The 21,316-nt window shown below is 38.5% G+C and overlaps 1 protein-coding gene across 1 annotated transcript in view; it reads right to left on the reverse strand.

The window, feature by feature from the left end:
- Positions 1 to 2,040: 2,040 nt before the first annotated feature.
- The window catches only part of LOC103066807 (cytosolic phospholipase A2 epsilon-like), a gene marked incomplete at its 5' end in the record, with an annotated part of 37,196 nt that continues 17,920 nt past the window's right edge, over positions 2,041 to 21,316 (reverse strand). Inside the window, 10 exons of the mRNA XM_088145063.1 lie at positions 2,041 to 2,852; positions 6,847 to 7,051; positions 9,577 to 9,763; positions 10,137 to 10,303; positions 12,976 to 13,173; positions 14,638 to 14,745; positions 15,271 to 15,408; positions 17,975 to 18,089; positions 19,843 to 20,065; positions 20,984 to 21,120. Coding sequence (XP_088001189.1) covers positions 2,756 to 2,852; positions 6,847 to 7,051; positions 9,577 to 9,763; positions 10,137 to 10,303; positions 12,976 to 13,173; positions 14,638 to 14,745; positions 15,271 to 15,408; positions 17,975 to 18,089; positions 19,843 to 20,065; positions 20,984 to 21,120 — 1,575 coding nt within the window. The remainder of the gene's footprint in view (positions 2,853 to 6,846; positions 7,052 to 9,576; positions 9,764 to 10,136; positions 10,304 to 12,975; positions 13,174 to 14,637; positions 14,746 to 15,270; positions 15,409 to 17,974; positions 18,090 to 19,842; positions 20,066 to 20,983; positions 21,121 to 21,316) is intronic.

The following is a 21,316-nucleotide window of genomic DNA, read 5'->3' on the forward strand; positions in this document are numbered from 1 at the left end:
AGTGGCTGGTCATTGCCTTTTCCTGGGAATCTTTTTTGACTTCCCAATCTAGCCTCTAGCTCTGGTCTCCCCAGATGGTTCCTCTATCCACACCACACACTAACTAGGTCAGACCCAGCTTAGCTTTTTCAAGAAAAGTCAGCTGGGTCCCACATACATGTTTCTTTTCATACAGCTTTATGAATTTCCTGTCCCCTGCAATCAGTCAATCAATCAATCAGTGGAACTGAATGCAGTTCCATTATGTTTTTATTTTGGTATAGGAGAACAATAAGATGTTGAAAATAAAACATTGTTCTGTATAAGCAAGACCCCTGGTCTGAATAATAAAGCAGATTTATTTCATTTTCATTTTTAAGATTTGTTGTGTGTCCTACAAAATTTTCCCAGAATGGTTTTTAACACACTAAGAGCATCAAATAAAATTCTGAATAAGTTAATAAACACTACAATAATTTATGTGTACAATGACACATAAATGGTAAAACAATAAAAGGAGGAATCTGAGTAGTTTCTAAGCAGCAGACTTGTTTGAGGTTTATGTTGTTGTTTAGTCGTTAAGTCGTGTCCGACTCTTCGTGACCCCATGAACAATATTGCGCCAGGCCTTCCTGTCCTTCACTGCCTCCCTGAGTTTGCTCAGTTTCATGCTCATTGCTTCAGTGATGCTATCTAACCATCTCATCCTCTGCCGTCCTCTTCTCCTTTTGCCTTCAATCTTTCCCAGCATCAGGGTCTTCTCCAAAGAGATCTCTCTTCACATTAGGTGACCAAAATATCTGAGCTTGAGCTTCATTATCGATCCTTCCAATGAGCAATCAGGGTTGATTTCCTTTAAGATTGACTGGTTTGACCTCCTAGCAGTCCAGGGGACTCTCAAGAGTCTTCTCCAGCACCACAGTTCAAAGGCATCAATTCTTCGGCGCTCGGCCTTTTTATGGTCCAGCTCTCACAGCCATACATTACTACTGGAAAAACCATAGCTTTGACTATGCGGATCTTTGTCGGCAAGGTGACGTCTCTGCTTTGTAATATGCTATCTAGGCTTGCCATAGCTTTCCTCCCAAGGAGCAAGCGTCTTTTAATTTCATGGCTGCAGTCTCCATCTGCGGTGATCTTGGAGCCCAAATAAATGAAGTCTGTTACTGCTTCCATTTCTACCCCTTCTATTTGCCAGGAATTGATGGGTCCAGATGCCATGATCTTAGTTTTTTTAATGTTGAGTTTCAAGCCAGCATTTGCACTCTCCTCTTTCACCCTCATCAAGAGGCTCTTTAGTTCTTCTTCACTTTCTGCCATTAGGGTGGTATCGTCCGCATATCTGAGGTTGTTGATGATTCTCCCTGCAATCTTAATTCCGGCTTGTGATTCTTCCAGCCTGGCATTTCTCATGATGTACTGTGCATATAGGTTAAATAAGCAGGGTGACAGTATACAGCCTTGTCGTACACCTTTCCCTATTTTGAACCAATCGGTTGTTCCATGACCGGTTCTGACTGTTGCTTCTTGGCCCGCATACAGATTTCTCAGGAGACAGGTAAGGTGGTCTGGTACTCCCATCTCTTTAAGAATTTGCCACAGTTTGTTGTGATCCACACAATCAAAGGCTTTTGCATAGTCAATGAAGCAGAAGTAGATATTTTTCTGGAACTCTCGTGCTTTCTCCATGATCCAGCAAATGTTGGCGATTTGATCTCTAGTTCCTCTGCCTCTTCGAAACCCAGCTTGTACATCCGGTAGTTCTCGGTTCATGTATTGCTGAAGCCTAGCTTGTAGGATTTTGAGCATAACCTTGCTAGCATGTGAAATGAGTGCAATTGTGCGATAGTTTGAGCATTCTTTGGCGTTGCCCTTCTTTGGAATTAGAACTTAAACTGACCTTTTCCAATCCCGTGGCCACTGTTGCGTTTTCCAAACTTGCTGGCATATTGAGTGCAGCACTTTAACACCATCATCTTTTAGTATTTTAAATAACTCAGCTGGAATACTGTCATCTCCACTAGCTTTGTTGTTAGCAATGCTTCCTAAGGCCCACTTGACTTCACTCTCTAGGATGTCTGGCTCAAGGTCAGTGATCACACCAGCGTGGACATCAGGGACATTAAGATCTTTCTTGTATAGTTCTTCTGTGTATTCTTGCCACCTCTTCTTAATCTCTTCTGCTTCTGTTAGGTCCCTGCCTTTTTTGTCCTTTATCATGCCCATCTTTGCACTAAACGTTCCTTTCATATCTCCAATTTTCTTGTAGAGATCTCTAGTCTTCCCCATTCTATTGTTTTCCTCGATTTCTTTGCATTGTTCATTTAAGAAGGCCTTCTTATCTCTCCTTGCTATTCTCTGGAAATCTGCATTCAGTTGCTTATATCTTTCCCTTTCACCCTTGCTTTTCGCATTCCTTCTTTCCAGAGCTATTTGTAAAGCCTCATCAGACAGCCATTTTGCTTTCTTGCATTTCTGTTTCTTTGGGATGGTTTTAGTTGCTGCCTCCTGTACAATGTTACGGACCTCCGTCCATAGTTCTTCAGGCACTCTGTCTACCAAATCTAATCCTCTAAATCTATTCATCACCTTCACTGTGTACTCACAAGGAATATGATCTAAGTCATACCTGAGTGGTCTAGTGGTTTTCCCTACATTCTTCAATTTAAGCCTAAATTTTGCAGTAAGAAGCTCATGATCTGAGCCACAGTCAGCTCCTGGTCTTGTTTTTGCTGTCTGTATATTGCTTCTCCATCTTTGGCTGCAAAGTATATAATCAATCTGGTTTCGGTATTGACCATCTGGTGATGTCCATGTGTAGAGTCGTCTCTTGTGTTGTTGGAAAAGAGTGTTTGCTATGACTAGCTTGTTCTCTTGACAGAACTCTATTAGCCTTTGCCCTGCTTCATTTTGTACTCCAAGGCCAAACTTGCCTGTTATTCCGATTACTCCTTGACTTCCTACTTTAGCATTCCAATCCCCTATGATGAAAAGGACATCTTTTTTTGGTGCTAGTTCTAGAAGGTGTTGTAGGTCTTCATAGAAGTGGTCAACTTCAGCTTCTTCAGCATCAGTGGATGGGGCATAGACTTGGATGACTGTGATATTGAATGGTTTGCCTTGGATACGCACTGAGATCATTCTGTCGTTTTTGAGGTTGTACCCCATTACTGCCTTTCCCACTCTCTTATTGACTATGAGTGCAACTCCATTTCTTCTAAGGGTTTCTTGCCCACAGTAGTAGATATAATGGTCACCCAAATTAAATTCACCCATTCCCGTCCATTTCAGTTCACTGATTCCCAAGATGTCGATGTTCAGTCTTGTCATCTCATGTTTGACCACATCCAGCTTGCCTTGGTTCATAGATCTTACATTCCAGGTACCTATACAATATTGTTCTTTACAGCATCGGACCTTCTTTTCGCTTCCAGATACATCCACAGCTGAACGTCCTTTCGGCTTTGGCCCAGCCGCTTCACTCTTTCTGGAGCTACTTGGAATTGCCCTCCGCTCTTCCCCCGTAGCATATTGGACACCTTCCGACCTGAGGGGCTCATCCTCCGGCGTCATATCTTTTAGCCTCTTGACATTGTCCATGGGGTTTTCTTGGCAAGGATACTGGAGTGGGTTGCCATTTTCTTCTCCAGTGGACCACATTTTGTCAGAACTCTCTGTCATGACCTGTCCGTCTTGGGTGGCCCTGCACGGTATAGCTCATGGCTTCACTGAGTTACGCAAGCCCCTTCGCCACGACAAGGCAGTGATCCATGAAGGGGTTGAGGTTTATACATTAATTAATTAAAAGTGCTGGGAGGATAACATGTCTTTGCCTGGCGTTGAAAATAGAATAAAGTCAGTGCCAGGAATATCTAACTGGGATGGGTTAATCTTGCAATGCCTACTCCCAGGAAATCACTCACTGAACTACAGCACTGGGCACTACACAGACGTTTCTCTTTGGATAAGTAGGTCTTCCTTCAGATTCTGTAGCCCCAAACCATGAAGGTCATTATAATTGAATTGCTGGCACCCAAACTGAGACAGGAAGCTATTCTGAAAATCAGACAGGCCCCTGATTTGACCACTTCAGCAGCTTTTGAAAATCAAACACTGTTCAGGATTTAAAAAGAGGTTGAATGGAACATTTAAACTGTTTTGAAAACAAAGTGTACTCTGGAAAAAGAAGGTTCTTGATCACCACACACAAATGTGCTCCAATATTCTGCTCACTAACATCTACCCAAACCCCAGACAATTCCATGTCTTCTGCTATTCCTTGGCCAGTACTTTCAGCTACATATTCTGGCCATTCCCACTCCTTGTATTCCTGGTCACTCTGTCCATCATGTGACAGGAGAGCTTCTCGTTACTGCACATTCTTCCTCTCACTTTCTGGCTCCTGTCTCATAGCAACTAAGTGCTTCTGTCAAGTCCACAATGTCCACGCCCCAATCCCAAAGAATTCTCATGCAACTAGGCCTGGTTCAGAAAATGCTCCTTTATTTTGTGGTACATGTCGTTTTGAACAAAACATTGCTAAAACTAAAGCCTTGAAAAAGTTCCCTCTATTTATCCCCCCTCCCCTAATTACCCTGGCGCCTCAATTCCTCTTCACCTGGTGGTGACCTCTTCCTTTCCTCCCAGGGATGCATAGCTCCTTCCTGGCCATCAGGCCCCCACTGGCCTTGCCTGCAATCCGACCCGGCCTCATTGCCCATATAAGGTTAAGCTCCTCACCATCTCCTGTGACTACTCCTATTACAACCCTTAACTACTAGCCCCCCTCCCCAGTCACAACTGGCAGAAGCAAATCAAACGAACTCCCATTGACTGCTATGCTTTGTAAATTCACAATTGTTGGTTGATACAGGTCCTGACAGCTTCTCAGTTGAACAGCTGCTGCCAAATCCACCTCTCGTTACCCTGATATTGCTAGCACAGATGCCACCAATCAGCCTCTGTGTGAATCCAGTCATGGCTATCAGAAAGCTTCACAGAGGCCACAAGTGGCAGTTCCACCTTGTCCAACACACCTGTCCCCACAAACACACTTTTTGAGGTTGGACTTAGGTGCTGGGCATGCCCCATATTGTAGCCCTGTTGAGCTTCCTATCTTTTTATCTTTCTGATGCCTGATCTGAATCAAGTAAACTACCTGAACAAAATAACAATAACAAGAATAAAAATGAGCCAAGTGAAGACTGGAGAGATTTAAAAGGGCTGAAAGGAAGAGGATGCTGTAATGGTGCACACCTTTGCCAAGTATCAGTAGTACCTACAGCACTGTTTCTCTCTTTAAGAGATGTGGACTTGAACTCCCAGAATTCCCAGCCAGCACATCCACACACCTTAAAATTGCCAAGGTTGAGAAACAGTGGCCTAGAGGTGCACTTGCAGAGTCCTGAGAGTTTCCCACCTCTTCAGAGGTTGCTGGCTGTTAGAAATGGAGCCCTGGTGCTTTTCTTGCAAAGCATGGCTATATCTCATTCACAGCAGGTGAACGGTACAGGTAGTCCTCGACATATGACCATTAATTTAATGACCATTCAAAGTTATGACATCACTGAAAATAGTGACTTACAACCAGTCCTCATACTTACGACCATCGCAGCATCCCTGCAGTTATGTGATCAAAATTTGGGCACTTATCAACTGGCATATATTTACAATGGTTGCAGTGTCCTGGGTCACATGATCACCATTTGCAACCTTCCCAGGGGGCTTCTGACAAGCAAAGTTAATAAAGGAAGCTGGATTTGCTTAACGATCACATGATTCACTTAACAACCATGATTTGCTTAACAACCACAGCAAAAAATGTCATAAAATTGGGCGTGACTCAATAAAGACCACATCACTTAGTAATGGAAATTCCGGTCCAGTTATGGTCATAAGTCGAGGACTACCTGTATCACTGAAATAGACAAGTTTCACCTTGCAACACAGGCTAAGGGAAGCACCTAGGGGGAATTAGCAGGGCTTGGACTGATTTTGCAGTTCTTGCAGTGACTGGAAGCAGAGCACACCAGGCAGCTGAGAAACACTGTCCATCACACTATGACTCACAGCACATTCCAAGCTCTCCTGGGCTATTCAGCCTTCTCAAAAGTTGTTGGAAAAACCAGGATTTCCTGTGGTGGGTATTTTGGGCAGGATGACCCCTCCCCCATAACAATTCCAGCCAATCCTGGGCAGGGATGGAAATAAAAATATCAGAAATTCACAGCTGCAATTCAGGTACCAAAAAATTGCAAAAATCATTATTCTGGTTCCCTCTCATTTTTGAAGTCTCTGTTTGGTTTGTGATGCACATCTTATACATACATGAACATCTGATACATAAATGCATATCTTCACTTGATACAGTCATCTTCAAATTCATAAACTAAGCCCAAAACTTGAAATTCAGAGCCCTTGCCATTTAATAACTGTACTTTTGTAAAGTTTATAATCTGCTGGACTAGAACCTAAACTCTTACTCTAATATCTATCTTGCAAAGCAAGTTTTGAATACATAATCTCTGAGCACTATCTCACAATATACCTGTTTCCTCTTTTTTTGCATATGAATTACGATAAAGCACTTCTGATGTTAGCCCCAAATGAAGGTGGGGGGGAACATAACAAATAAATGTATTGACCACAACAATTGGTTTGAATTCATTTCAGTAAGCCCTGCTTAAATTCAGACAGCTCTAAAATCTGTTTCAATATTCCAATTTGATTTTTGTAAATCTGATGCCTACCCTATTTCCCATGTATATAATACTGGCCAATGGCACAAATGAACCAAACCTGTTAGCTTCCCAGGTTACAAAGAATGGGAAAGACATTGGAGTGGGTTAAAAAGAGGAACAGAAAGACTTCTGCTGCTTCTTCCTTTCGATTACTGTCCGTAAAGCCTGAAGAATCGAATGTTCATTATTCAGAATGTTATAGGTGGTCAAATTTAGCAGCTTGTTGAAGTTCTCCTCTGAGTATTGCACCATGCCAGTAGCATATGGAGAAAAAACAGTGCTGGTGACATCAACATGGCCATCCTCCATCTCACTTGGACCACGTTCCACACCTGCAGAAACAAAAAGAGGAAAGGAGTACAGCAAGCAGATTTTATTTTAATATAGCCACTGCAGTGATCTAAAACTGTTCACTTTATGAAGCATTGAAAATAAGCTTAGAAGAAAGGGATGTTGCATCAATATATAATACAAGCTTCACTAGTAACAGCAGTCAAGGAGGAGGAGAATGGAGCATCTGCCTTTTAAATAGTTCCATACTGGTTGTTCAGATGCTTGCAGTGAGGAATAAAGGATGCTTATGGGTAAGTAACATGAAATTCTCATAGTTGAAATCATGATTATATTGTATCTCTTTATCAGCATTTGAAAGACAGAACTAATGACACAGGAATTAAAACTTAAGATAATCGAGATGGTGGGAGAAAGTTATTTAGGTTAAGTGTTAATTATGTATTATTCTCAATCATGTACAGCCTCATTATAGATGAAGCAGTAAAGGACTTTATTCATTTAAAACTACGGGAGAGAGACCTGTTGTAGAGAAATAATACTACTCATATATTTTTTAGTCTATATAATCCTTGAACACGACTGGCATAATACATTCAGGCAATTGTTCAACGTTTCATAGAACGTTTTATGAAGCCATAATTTATTTATTTATCCATTCCATCTCTATCCTGCCACAATTCAAGGGACTCTCAGTGACTTACATGATATAGTAACATTAAAATATCCATAGTAAGTCTTAAAATATGGTAAACCAATGTTTCTCGACATCAGCAACTTCAAGATATGTGGACTTCAACTCCTAGAATTCCTCGGCTGATGGCTGAGGTTGAGAAATACTGCAGTAAACAATTGAAAGCAAAATAAAATAATGAATGCTATCAAGGAGGGAGCCATTCTGATCTTTACTGGGAGACTATTCCAGATGGGTGTCACTGCCACTGAAAAGCAGCGCATCCTGCTTTTAGGTCCTTTCACTTCTAGTTTCTGATTAGGCTTTAAAGGCAGCCCCATGTAGAGTGAATTGCAGTAGTCTAACCAAGTAGTAATGAGGACATGAGTTACTGTAGCCAGGTTGCCTTGCATCAGGTAAGGCCACAATTGGCACACCAGCCAAAACTACACAAAGGTCCTTCTAGCCAAGGTATCTATCTGCAGTTCAACCAGAAGCTGTGAGTCCAGAAGGACCCCAAGATCATAAACTGCTCCTTCACTGGTAGTACTTGCTCATCCAGAGACAACACCGGTGTCAATAGAGAACCTCAATGTACAAACAGTACCTCCATCTTACACTTCAGCTTTTTCTTTCCCATCCAAACCTTTATAACCTTCAGGCACTATGATAAGACATTAACAGCATTCCTCTTACAGCTCAGAGCGGCAATGTATGGCTGGGTATCATCAGCAAACTGATTATGCCACACTCTGAACTGTCAGATGATCTCTCCCAGAGGTTCCATATAGATGTTAAAAGGTAAGGGGAAGAGGATTAACCCCTATTGCTTCTCCTCCCCCATCACTACAGACTGGAACCGCCCTCTAAGGAAGGAGTAGAACCACAGCAGAATAAGGCTTCCAATCCCCAACTCCAGCAGGCATTTCAGGAAGATACCATGATCAGTGATATCAAATGCCTCTGGCTTAAAAGGACCAACAGAGGTGCACTACCCCATCCAGATCCTACAAAAGGTAATCAGTTGGTGCAACCAATGCCATCCCAGTCCCATATCCAAGCGTGAATCCTACTGATAATCAAGTGTACTGGATGAGGCCAAAATACAGAATCCTGATAAGGTGGAATTATTGTAGATAAGTGGTTCCAGTCCCTGGGAATTAGAAGAATGTCCCAGAAGGGACTGTACATCCAACAAAGGAATAAGTCCACAGTATAGGAATGCTCCTGAATCCATCATTGTTTTTGGAAGCTCAGGAAACTCTGTAGCTATAAGCGTTTATTACCATGTTAGGTTGGCAAGCTAGCAACACTGTTCCTGGAGAGAGATGTCTTGGACATTAAGGTTTATGTATTTAAACTTAATGGAGTATACTCTATGTGGGATTTCCTTTGGAACTAATTGGGAAGCTATAACTAGTGCAGAATGCTTTCCTGCTTATATATTTCCCTTATGCTACCAAGCCATAGTCAAGCTACTGACATTAGTAGATACAATAATTCCAAACAACTTGGGATCAGATTGCTTCAAAGACCACCTCCACTTATACCAACCATCCTTGGCCTGAGACATTGAGATCCTCAGGTAAGTTCCTGTCAGTTAAATTGAGATATTGTGGAGATTGGTATATACACTATAGACTGACATATCTTCCGTGAAACACTAGGCCCTAATGTTGTTAAGTTTTAGAATTTGCTAAAGATTCACCCTTTCTATATTGTATTTTTCCAGCAAGAAACTCTCATTACTACTGGTCTTTATTTTCTTTTTATACCATTGTTTTAAAATTACTGTCAATTCCCTCAGGATATACATAAATAAGAAACACATATAGGAATTAAGATCAGCAGATAGGAAAGCAAAGTGGTCCTCAAGTAGCCTTCTTAACTTACCAGGTGCTTTGTATTTTTGGAAGGTGTCACATACAAGTGGGAAATACAGCAGTATAGGAGCCTTTGGACTCTCTGCATCATCAAAGGTATAACATTCCTTGAGATGCTTCCTGTCTTCTTCTGTGATAACAGTCTTAGGGTATGGGATGCCCTGCTCCTGATAGTACGTTGTGCTTAAGTCCAGTGGCTAAAGTATCAAACACAAGAGGAATCAGGACCCAAGATATATAAATACAGCTTTCATTTCACATAGGTTAGAAGTTCTAAAGAAACTATGGACATGCAACTGTCAGGAATACCATAGGCCATAGGTCATACCTGGCAGAAGTACTTTCTAGCATTACTGTTTCGTAAGACAGCAATAAGGAAGGAAGACGCAGTAATGTTTGCCCAAGAGAGGGAAGGAGCACCTCTTACAAATTAAACTCAAATTAGGTTGAACCACTTTCAGTGCCAAATTTTTAAATAAGGATGAATAAGCTTTTCAAGGTTTTTCAAATAACCTTCTCTTGATATTTAGAAGTAAAAACATGGCTAAAGACAATAAAGAAGCTTCTCACCAATGTCTGTGATCCTCCACTGTAATTTAAATGTATAATAATGTCCACTTGTCTTTCTGGCCTTAAAAGAGGTGGGCAGCTGGTATTGATAAAGAAAGCTGTGTCTACAAGTTCCAAATGTTCTTCAGACATGGTCAGTTGATTGGCGCTAGAATCTAGTACAGTATCTGAAAGACAACATGCATATTTACATACCCAGTATTTTAAAGTAATCTCTGGTTCTCTTGGCCTGTTTTTTTTTTTTTTTTAAATCATCCTTGACTATTAGCCATGCTGTTAGGGCTTCCAACAACATTTGGGGATCCACAGGTTTTCAATCCCTGTTGTAATGGAGGTTTATAAATAATGAAAGCAAAGAGAATGCAAATAATCCTAGAATTAGTCTTGATTGTATTACATTTGTATTCCCACTTTTCCTCCAAATTGCTCAGAGCACCATACAGGGTTCCTAGCCTGGTTCTATCCACACAGTAGTCCCCTGAAGTGGGTTGGACTGATAGACAGTGACTTACTGGTTTATTATCTATTTATTTATTTATTGGCTGATTTGTTTGTTTGTTTGTTAAAGGATCTGGGAAAAGTGGTCTGAGCAAGTGATTTCTTTAGTCAAAAACTTAAAATACAGATTAAGATTACTACAACTAAAGACTGAAATCTAGCTTGTGATATACTATAGTCCGTTTTGTCAGAAGGGGTGACTGGGAAGTATCAAGTTTGGTCTTTGGGAGAGAAATATCATCTCTCTCTCAGTCCTTACATAAAAAGCCCTTCTTCCACTTCTCTGACATGAATTGGAGTAGGACCACCTGTCATCTAGAGGAGGTGACTTCTTCCATAGCTTTAATCTTAAACCTGAGAAATTAGAACAATCAGCTACCTGGGAAAGAGCAGTCTGTCTGCACTGCAACCTGTCAGTTAAAAATTAAAAGAAGGGAATACACACTCTTAGAAGTATGTGTTAATAAACTATATTTCAGAACCACAAACAAATTAGGATGGACTATCTCCAGCATCACTTGGATGGAAACTGGAAATCTTCAAAGCATCAAATATGACCCTCAACACAAGTTCAGCAATCTTTATATAGCTCTCATTCATACAATAGTCTAATTACTTGATCCAGAAAAGTGTTATTGCAGGGATGGCAATGTGAGAAATGATAAATTAATGACATCTTCCCATAACCAATGAAGCAATGCAATTGTAAGATAATTCCCCAGACAAAATCCATGCCTTTTCCTTCCTCACATTTTGCCTTTCTTCATCATTGGACATGGAAAAAACAACTATAACAACTAACAGTAGTTTCTGGAAAAACTGATCATCAGAATAATATACTCACTATGAACTGCTTAATTTATTCTGAGTGCAAGAATGAGAGACAACAATTGAAGAAACCACATAGAAAAATGACTGACCACACAGGATTTTAGTAAGTAGTGTAATATATTACTGTCATTGTAATTGTTAAGATTAATTTTTAATGGGCATTGAAATGATCAAGACCAAGCAATTTACACATGTGTATGAGCTACAGCAATTTTAAGATGTCATTAGATGCAAAGAGAATATTTTATTCCAGCTGCCATCAAATTATCTGCAAAATCAGTCACATAATTTTTATATGGGGTGCCCCTAGTCCAACTTGGGGTTCTTCAAAAAATACAATCACATTTTTAAAGATCTCTTTTATTGAAGCCTAGATGTGGCCCTAATGAAGATTTGAGACTAAAGACCAGTCTATTCAGAATCAAAGTTAGAGTTTGGCTAGTCCTTTTATTTACTTGTATAAAGATTAGCAGTTGGGTTGTTTTCATCACTTGAGTATTAAAGGTGAAAGTGGTAGAACCGCATAATAAATCTGCTCTACTATAGCCTCTTGTTCAAACATCTATTTTTCTTAGGATTTGAAAAGGCTAAATATATTATCAAGGAGAGGATTTCAGACATAGAATTTCAGAACAAACTAAATTAAATTTTAGAAATTTATCAAACTCTGGTTTCTCTTCAGATCATATAAATCTTTCACCCTTTTTTTAACTGAAGGAATCCCAGAAATGTTTCCTTTTATGGGCATTTTTAGAAGTCACTTGAATGCTCTCCTGCTGGCATTTCTAGAGAGCGCATATACTATCCCAATCCCCCAGTTGTTACACCATGCAAATCAGGCAAGACTGAGACAATTTTACATGTCAATTTTTATTGCAACTAAGATAAATCAGCCTTTATTTTAAAATTGCTGAGTGACCCAGCTAATCCCAGATAACCAAATATACTCAATTTGCTATTAACAAAATTTTGGTTTTTCTTTTTTTTTTTACCTATAAGACTTTACCTATAAGTTTTATAAGCCCTACCAGGATTGATTTGAATTGGTTATGTTAATTTTAGAGTTACAATTTCTAAGTGTAAGTAATACTGTTAATACAGTATTAGTTAGTATTGCTTCATGCTTTGTATTGATTGCATTTGTATTTGTTATACATTGGCTGTATTTCTGAAATTTGGAATCTAGTATCAAGAATTATGGATTTTTCAGGTATGGGATTTCCAGCAATGGATTGTTCACATGTCTTATTGGTCAACATATGAATTAAGATTTTTTTCAACAGGAAAAAAGAAAGCAAAGGAAAAAGGGTAACACATTAAGCAAGGAAGAAGACTGTCAAACAATACAGTCAAGCTTTTTTAAGTTATTCCACTTATAATTTCTTTTTGCACAGCTCTGCTCTCTACAATCACCCAGTGCTATATATTGTTGTGACAAAATATCATGAGAAATAACCAGTATGAACAGAAAGAGAAAGCTGAAGAGATAAAGAAATGTTGACTGTATTACCTTTCCAGGTAGAAAACCTGTTATTCTCTAAGTATTTGTTGTTCAACTGCAGGCCTTTCATAAAATTGTGAAACTGTGAAACAACTGGACGCAAGGTTATAACATCTCTAAGCACATTTGTGACAGAACCACTAGGGATAAAAAGACGTGTTGGCTGCACATATGGCCTCTTGGGAAGCCGAGGGGGAATATCTTCTTCTGTGAAACAGAGAAAGCTTTATTTAGATCCATTATTCAAACAGCACATTCAGAGTGGCAGTATATACAACCTGTTCCTAATTTCTGTTCCTGAAATTAACCATAGCCCGAACCAAGGCAATTTGAGAGGTTTTTCTTAACTCCAGTTTGCAAAGATAAATGTCAAGTAAAACTGAATGCTACTTAAAAGATCAGGTTCAATACCTGCAATTTTACCAGATTTTGCTTTTGTAGAAAAATAATCATTTCCATAATAGCAAATATATTCTTAGGTTTTCTCATGTGGATGGGTCTTCTAGTATACCAACCACACAGCCTCCCAACCCTAGTCCAACGTTTTAATCTCTGTAACACATTTCTCTGACAAGGGTAACAAGTTCAGGCCAAGGGCTGGAATTGGCCTTTAGATGAAGTCCCAGGTATCACACTCCCCAAAGTTCTGCATGGGGCCAGGACAAAAATTACATTTCAGTTATGTTTTAATTTCATTCAAACCTCTTTCCAGTCATTTGCTTAATCATTTCAACTCTCCATTATCTGGGGGACCCACCAAAGCTGCCCTAAGGCTACCAAGTTGTTATTGCTGAGCTATGGAAATATAGACTTCAGTCCATCTAGAGCAGGGTTCCCCACAGTGGTCAGTATCAAACCCCAAGGGTTGAGGGTTTTATCCAAGGGGTCAAGAAATGGCTGGGAGGTAAAAAGGGGGTCAATTAATCTTTTGGGGTCTCTGTAGAGCTCCACGCCAGTCCCTAGTCCTGAAAGTGTGGTAGCTAGCAGCTAGACAGCCACCAATGAAAGCAGCCTTGAGTTGTCATTATTATTAGTAGTAGTAGTAGTAGTGGTAGTAGTAGTAGTAGTAGTAGTAGTTAAAGTAGCATTTATTAAATTATTTTCATACAATAAATGTTTGGTAGTTGATGAACAATCTGAAACTTCATGAAGGGGTCAATGAGCTGAAGAGTGTGGGGACCCCTGTTCTAGAGAATGATTTCCCTTTCAAAGCTTGCCTGTTCTGAAAATTATTTTGAACACATTGCTTGTTTTAAGTTGTGGCTGGTTTTCACTTGATTTTAGAAGTCATGTTGTTTCACTGCTATTTTGACTTTAGTTTTCTGATTTTTTATTTTTTTGTTTTCTATTGTATATGTTTTTAATGTATTTGCACATCACCCAAGTCATTTGCAAGTATTTTATTTCAATTGTTTATTAGATGTTTTAAAAAGTTATACACAATGAGAGAGAGAGAGAAAGACTGGAAAGGGATACACTATACTTCCATGTAAAATTGGGATGGAAAAATAGTATATGGTAATATTGGAAGGGAAGATAAGGAGTTGCCACACTTCCCCAAACTTTCCACTTCCAACTAATTAATTTGAACCCAAATCATCTCCAAAATCCACAGCAAAGGGAAGCATTTCCTGGGCAAATTAACCAAAAGAGAAGTAACATTCTACTGACCAATATCATAGATTCTAGGTCTTGTCCACTTGTGCCAAAAGTCTTCTGGACATTCTGCTAAATATAAAGCATCCAGCATACTCTGGGAATAGATATTACTCCACATGCCTGGAAACAGAATATTTAACAAGAGCTGACTAGATTTTTCAGTATATGCTAGCCCCATTATCTTGAGATGGAAATCATAGTAATAAGTACAGTATATGCTAGCCCCATTATCTTGAGATGGAAATCACAGTAAAAAGAATAGAAGCTATGCAAATATGCCTTCTTTTTTTCTACAGTACACTCTCTCATACTAGAGAGGGTTTTGTTTTTGTTTCTATTTTTTTGTCTTTGTTGGTTTGGACCTCATGCGAGAGGCCTCAGAACACCCCCTCCCCTTCAGCGGGGAAGTGGTTATATAGATGTTATATTAGCTGTTAGGTGTTATATTAGCTATTGACCTGTACAAGGTTGTGTATATAACAGTAATATAACAGTAGAAAGCTACATAAGCATTATGTGTTAATAAGTACATCTGAAATGTGTGAAAATTGGGCATATAGCACATTCTTGCCATATGAAAGGTTAAGAATCTAATTTAAGATGTATGGAGCAGTATACACCACTTTATTAGTTTAGCTAGATTACCTTGCATGAAACAAAGCCGAGATTCTGGAATCTTCTTCATCAAGTGACCCGTGTAGAACTCACTTCCAAAATCTTCTGCATTAATGAACCCTCCATATTTCAGGAAGCCCACTTCATATGGTGTGAATTCCACCCATTCTGCAGATATAGCACAAACACACACACACACACACACACACATTATTATTATTATTATTATTATTATCATCATCATCATCATCATCATCATCTAATAATCAGCAATTTTAAAAATAAAGTGATTATGCATACAGTAGAGAAAAATTAGTTATATAACATAAAACCACACAAATGCAATTCCTTTTCAAGGTATGACTATTGATCATTTGAAAAAAACTCAGTTCAGTGAGAAATAAACAACCACAAGAGTATATCCATACAAAATGTACTTGTTCCCTCTCTATCCTGGATTCTAAGCCAGATTTCCATGAAGCAGAGGTCTCTATACAACTCAGCCCAAAGACTTGCCACTATCTTATACCAAGTATAAGACTGTGATTACCTCCACTGGTCTGGGTTTTTCCATGTTATTCATTGACCAATTATATTATCATGTATTAGGCATATTATTCTTCATTATTCTCCAACATATCTAAATGGTATCATCTTTGATTTTCCAGCAAAACTCACCACAATCTGTCATCATTAGATAATCTGTCTTAAATTCAGTGTTTAGATTATTCTTGATGTTCTGGGGCTCTAGTCAATTTAATGTATAGTCTGAATGTGTATTCAGACTAAGATGCACAGATCTGCAAATGATTTCTGCAAGGGACACCAAGAGTGACTATTCTGGGCTACACTTGCTAAGCATTTTTAAATTTTGCCTTTGTTAACACAACTAAAGAAGCTTATTAGCACCACTTAATAGAGAATGTTTCATGTTAAACTTTGATATAAAAGCCATAGGTTTATAGTTATGCATGATATTTCTGTGATTTCCTAAATCAAATTAGCCTCAGAAGATAAGAGCACTTAGATTTCCGTTTGAGAGCCATGGTGAGTAGACCTCCCTTTCAGAGTGGGATGGCATTATGACGGAGATTAGCTGCTGGATGCAGGATCCAGGCCACCAAAATTCTCTCTAGAATAAGGAGAGATCTTTGAGGTAGCCCACATGTACTGCACATAGCCACTCCTTGTGAGTAGACCACAGGAATTGATATTTTGCAGTCCACTTATGAGGAAATATCTATGTTCACAGCCGTCAATGCAGCTTTTTTAAGGACATAAAGCTCGACTGAGCCATACTTCTTAATCACTTTGAATTTGTTTTTTTATTGGTTTGGAAATATTAAGACCCTTCAGAAAAGTAAGTATTATTGCAGGCACTGGGTGAGTCGCCTTTCCTTGGAGAAATAATTTTTAACTATGATTTTAAAGATTTGGAAAAATATTACTTTTGGCAAAAGGGTGTTTAGAATATGAATTTTGGAAAGTTAACAATGGGTTAAGGGCCCAGATGGACTTGGAATTACAATTAATTAATTAATTAGAAGAATTTCTCCCCTGGGAAACTGATTGATTGGGTTTCTCTAAATTAAAATATGATAGGATGGGACTTTGAAGGTTGGACACTAGAGGAAGTTAGAGGATAATATAATTGAATAAAGAATGGGGCAAAATAGTCTAATAGTGAGTGTTCTGATGGATATTTTTGAAAAATGTTTTTTGAAATTATCTGATATGATAGATGGATGGAGTGTCAAAGAAGTTGTAGAAGAAGAACAAGCTACTCCGGACAAGTTTGAAATTAATTAGAATGTGGATATAAAGGTAACAAGCAATGAGAAGGATACGGAAAAAGATGTATTGGACATAATGAAACCAGTTGATGTTCCATTGCCTAAAGGAGATATACAAACTACTAAATCAGAAAAGAGATATGGATAACCTATGTACAAATGAGATCTACTAAAGTTTTGAAGAACCTTTTGAGAAGAAAAAAAAAAAAAAGGACAAGCTTCTCTTACTGGATGTACAAAAGAGGTCTGTTAAAGTTTTGAAAGATTCTTTGAGAAAGGACCCAAAAAAAGATGACAAGAAATCAACCTCTGGGACTTTATTTGAAGGGCTTGATTTTTAAAAGTAGAGGGAAGGAATACAGAGTTGGCTTATTTGATCAAGGTTAAGATAGACAGTTAGATCTGGTAACCCTTTTGTGGATAAGGAGCAAATGATGAGGCTTTTGGATTTTGTTTTTAATTAAGAGATGAGATATGGGGTGAAGAGAGTATATGTTGTATCTTAAGAGATGGTAACACGTTACTAAAATTGTTTGTACTTGTATTGAAGGGGGAAGTCACTTCTTTTTTCTTTTTTCTTTTCTTTTTCCTTTTTATACACTTTTTCCTTTTTATATTTTTGTAGTTTGTATTAGTTTTTATTCTTTCTAATTGTAATCTTTAATAAAATTATTTGAAAAAAAGAAGATAAGAACAGTTGGGTGATCTTGTCTGGGCTTGGAAGCTAAGCAGTGTCATGCTTGGCTAGTGCCCAGAAGAGGGACAGATTCCAGGGAATACGGTAGGCTAGATTGGGGATTCAAAAATCAGCTTAGAGAAGTCAACAGAAAACCACTACTATTCTTCTTTTTTGGCCAGTAAAACTTCATGGACATTTACCACCTGGCATTCAGCCTTCACATTAAACTCATGTTACATGTCCTTTGAAAATGATATCTTACCTTTAAAATCTAGAGTGCTATATTTTTTCTTGACATTAAGAGCAAGGTAGATAGGAAGAGGGTTTTGACCTCGATTTATTGCCTGTCGTTGATCTGAGAGCTTATGGGGATCTGGCTGTGCAAGAAAAACAAATGTTAATAGAAGAATGAACAGCGGAAGAAGAAATTTTATTGTCATTTGTGTTTAATTCTCTTATTCCCATTTGATTGCTGAGTGGTCCATGTGCAGTCACGTGACAATTTTCAGAATAAACCTGTTTTTAAGTTCATAAATATCTCACATTGTCTGCATGCTGGAATTTGCATTCCTATTGCATTTTTATGAAAAATAAATGTTTGTATCATCTAATACAACTTAATGTATCATGATTTTTAATCTTCTGCTTACTGATTTTAATAAAAAAGCACATGTCAAAAATCTTTTCAAGATCGTACTTGTACTTGGAAATGATCACCCAAATACTGAGATAATCAGAAATTTGGATAAACACAAGCGTATTTCATATAAATTTGCATTTTCCAATGGACAATTTACAATGAAACTTGGTATTAAGGTTCTGAAGATCATCTGTTATACCATTTGTACTCAATCATCTCAACAGATACCGTATTTTTCCGACTATAAGACGATACTTTTTTCTAAAATCCTTACGCTAAAAATTGAAGGGCGTCTTATTCAAGGAAGTAAGCCAAGGAGAGAACCGCGCCTGCAAACAGGCTTCCTCCTATTGCTAGCCTCCAATCACGAGTGAAACTGCCCCTACTGTCTCTGCAAACAGACTTCTTCCAATCACAAGCCTTATGTAACTGACGCCAGCTGATGCTGAACAAACCAATTGGAGGAAGTCTGTTTGCAGAGACAAACTATCGGCAGTTTCACTTGTGATTGAATGTAATCAGTTATGCAAAAGAGCATGGAAATAAAGCTGCAGAGAGGCGGTTTGGACCTCCTCCCACCAAGTGTATCAGGTAAATGTTACTTAATTACTAAATAAAAATGTGTTCTGCACTATCTTTAAAATATTGATTTCTTAATTTTGGGTTGGAAAAGTGGGAGTCGTCTTGTACGTGTGTGCATCTTATTGATGGAAAAATACAGTATTTCTTGTACAGTTGATTCAAGATACAGATTTGAGTTCAAAATAAGGAAAGCAGCATAGCTGAGCATGTTGTTTGTGTGCCAGCTGATAAGAAGCATTTGGTAGTAAGCACTTTGTTTTTAATAATAACAGAATGGATTACGTATGATTGGCGTTTGAGGAAAAGGCCTCATTGAAGCTACTTGCCTCTCAGCCTCACTTTTCCTATTGTAAAAATGGTGTTGAGCAGAATATTGTTGTTCAAGAGAGCAGTGTGGTATTGTGGACCTCAGAGCCCAATGTTGCCTTGCACTTAGATTCTTGGACAAATAGCTTTTCTTTCAGCATCAGCCTCGGCTATCAGACACCAAAGTTTGCGACCGGCACTGCTTCCAAGGCAGCCATTCCATGATGTGTTTGGAAGCGCCTAACCCAGTGTGGCCAAACTTGGCCACTTTAAGATGAGTGGACTTCAACTCCCAGAATTCTGGGAGTTGAAGTCCACTCATCTTAAAGTGGCCAAGTTTGGACAACACTGGCCTAACCTAACTTGTCATAGATATTGGCTACAAGATGACAGTAGCACTCCTGGAAAGGATGGTGGGGAATGAACGAACAAGCCAATGCATAAGCAAATAATATTTTAATTGCTTTTGAGGCAGATAATTCTTATAATTAAAGAAACAGTGACAAGGACCATTCCCTCCCCCCTCAGGATATACTTTATCCTGTATTTTTCCATGGTTTAGGTTGCCTTACACTTTTAAAGAAAAAATGTGAATACAGTACCTCATCGTGAAGCATAGATTCAAGAATTAGTCCCCAGAGATCTGTGAATGATAACGTGTGACCCTCAACATGCCTGTTCTGTATTTCCTTTTCATAATATTTCAAGCGCTCTCCAGTAAAACAGCACAGTTTATTTTTCACCACCTGTTTCCGAACATCAGTGATCACATCTTCCAGATTATTGTGTGACCAATATGGATCTTTGTATAAATTTATCATAGTCCTGGGAAAAGGAATTTTAAAAGCTAGCATTTATATTTGAATTAGCTAGTAACTTTGAACAGAGACAGACACTTACCAGTACATTAACTTATCTCTATATTCACCATGTTGGTCTGTACAATTCCACCAAGTAGTCCAAAGAATTTTATCACATATTTGTACCTGGTTAAATATTAAATATCCAGGAAAGGAAAGGAATGTTCAACACTTTACAGGAGCACATACAGCCTGTAAAGTTGGGGGAGCAGGGAGGGAAGGGGAAAATTATGGCATTGAGCACAAGGGAAACACTGTCGCCTCTGAAAAAAATTGGCACTGGGAATTGTCGTAGACCAACTAGGAAGGAAAATTCTAATGTATATTTTCTTTCATAATTATTTCAGTTTTTCTACCACATTAACCAAAACTGTAGCCTGTTAATAAACATAATGCAGCATGCCAAAAAAGGACAGTCAGAGGGGTGCAAGTATTTTTTTTTAAATACTTGGATAAAATGCCACAATTTTCCTTTATTAAAACTTCAGATATAATAGGGAATGCAGGGCAATGACTTCCCAAATCAGATTTACAGCAGAAAAAAACATTCAGGTTGGTTTGGTTTTTTAATTGACTGCAAAAGAGACTATTGCAATTTTTACTAATACAGGATGGAAGGAAAGGATAATTGGGAGGAACCGGAAACTAAACCTTAGAGCACCATTAGTAATTTAGTCTAGTTTTTGTTTGTTTGTTTATTTAATTATGGGTTAAATATATAGATTTCATCAGAAGCACATATTTGAGGAGAAGAGATTTTACCTTTACCTCCCCATGATGATCCCAATGAAAACTCTCCCCAGGAACAGCTGTGAGTCTTAGAAGAAAGCAACTCCCACTGACACCAACATTCCCTGAATAATTTTGCTCATGGCTTCCTTACCATGTTGTGCCAGATAAACCAGTGATGTATGAAATACAGTGTAAGAGATTGAGCTTCTGGAGACCTAATAGGCTCCCATACATGGCTGTCATTGATCTTACTCCACCTGCTGTAGTCATCACAGCCACTACTGGAACCTGAACAAACACAGGTATAAATAAAATTAAATGCTTCTATTCATAAATAAAATTCATGTTTGAATAAAAGAGGGGCATGTATATATAAACACACTATTTGCAAAAGAGCTAACTCAAATGAAGCCAGGTTCATTATGCATATTATTTTGCAAAATGGCATCATTTCCACGAGAGATTTTTCTTTCAAAAATACATA

This window comes from Python bivittatus, unplaced genomic scaffold (assembly GCF_059951505.1).
Source record: "Python bivittatus isolate LINGU-HERP-01145 unplaced genomic scaffold, Pbiv_v1 ctg000480_np1212, whole genome shotgun sequence".
Taxonomy (NCBI): domain Eukaryota; kingdom Metazoa; phylum Chordata; class Lepidosauria; order Squamata; family Pythonidae; genus Python; species Python bivittatus.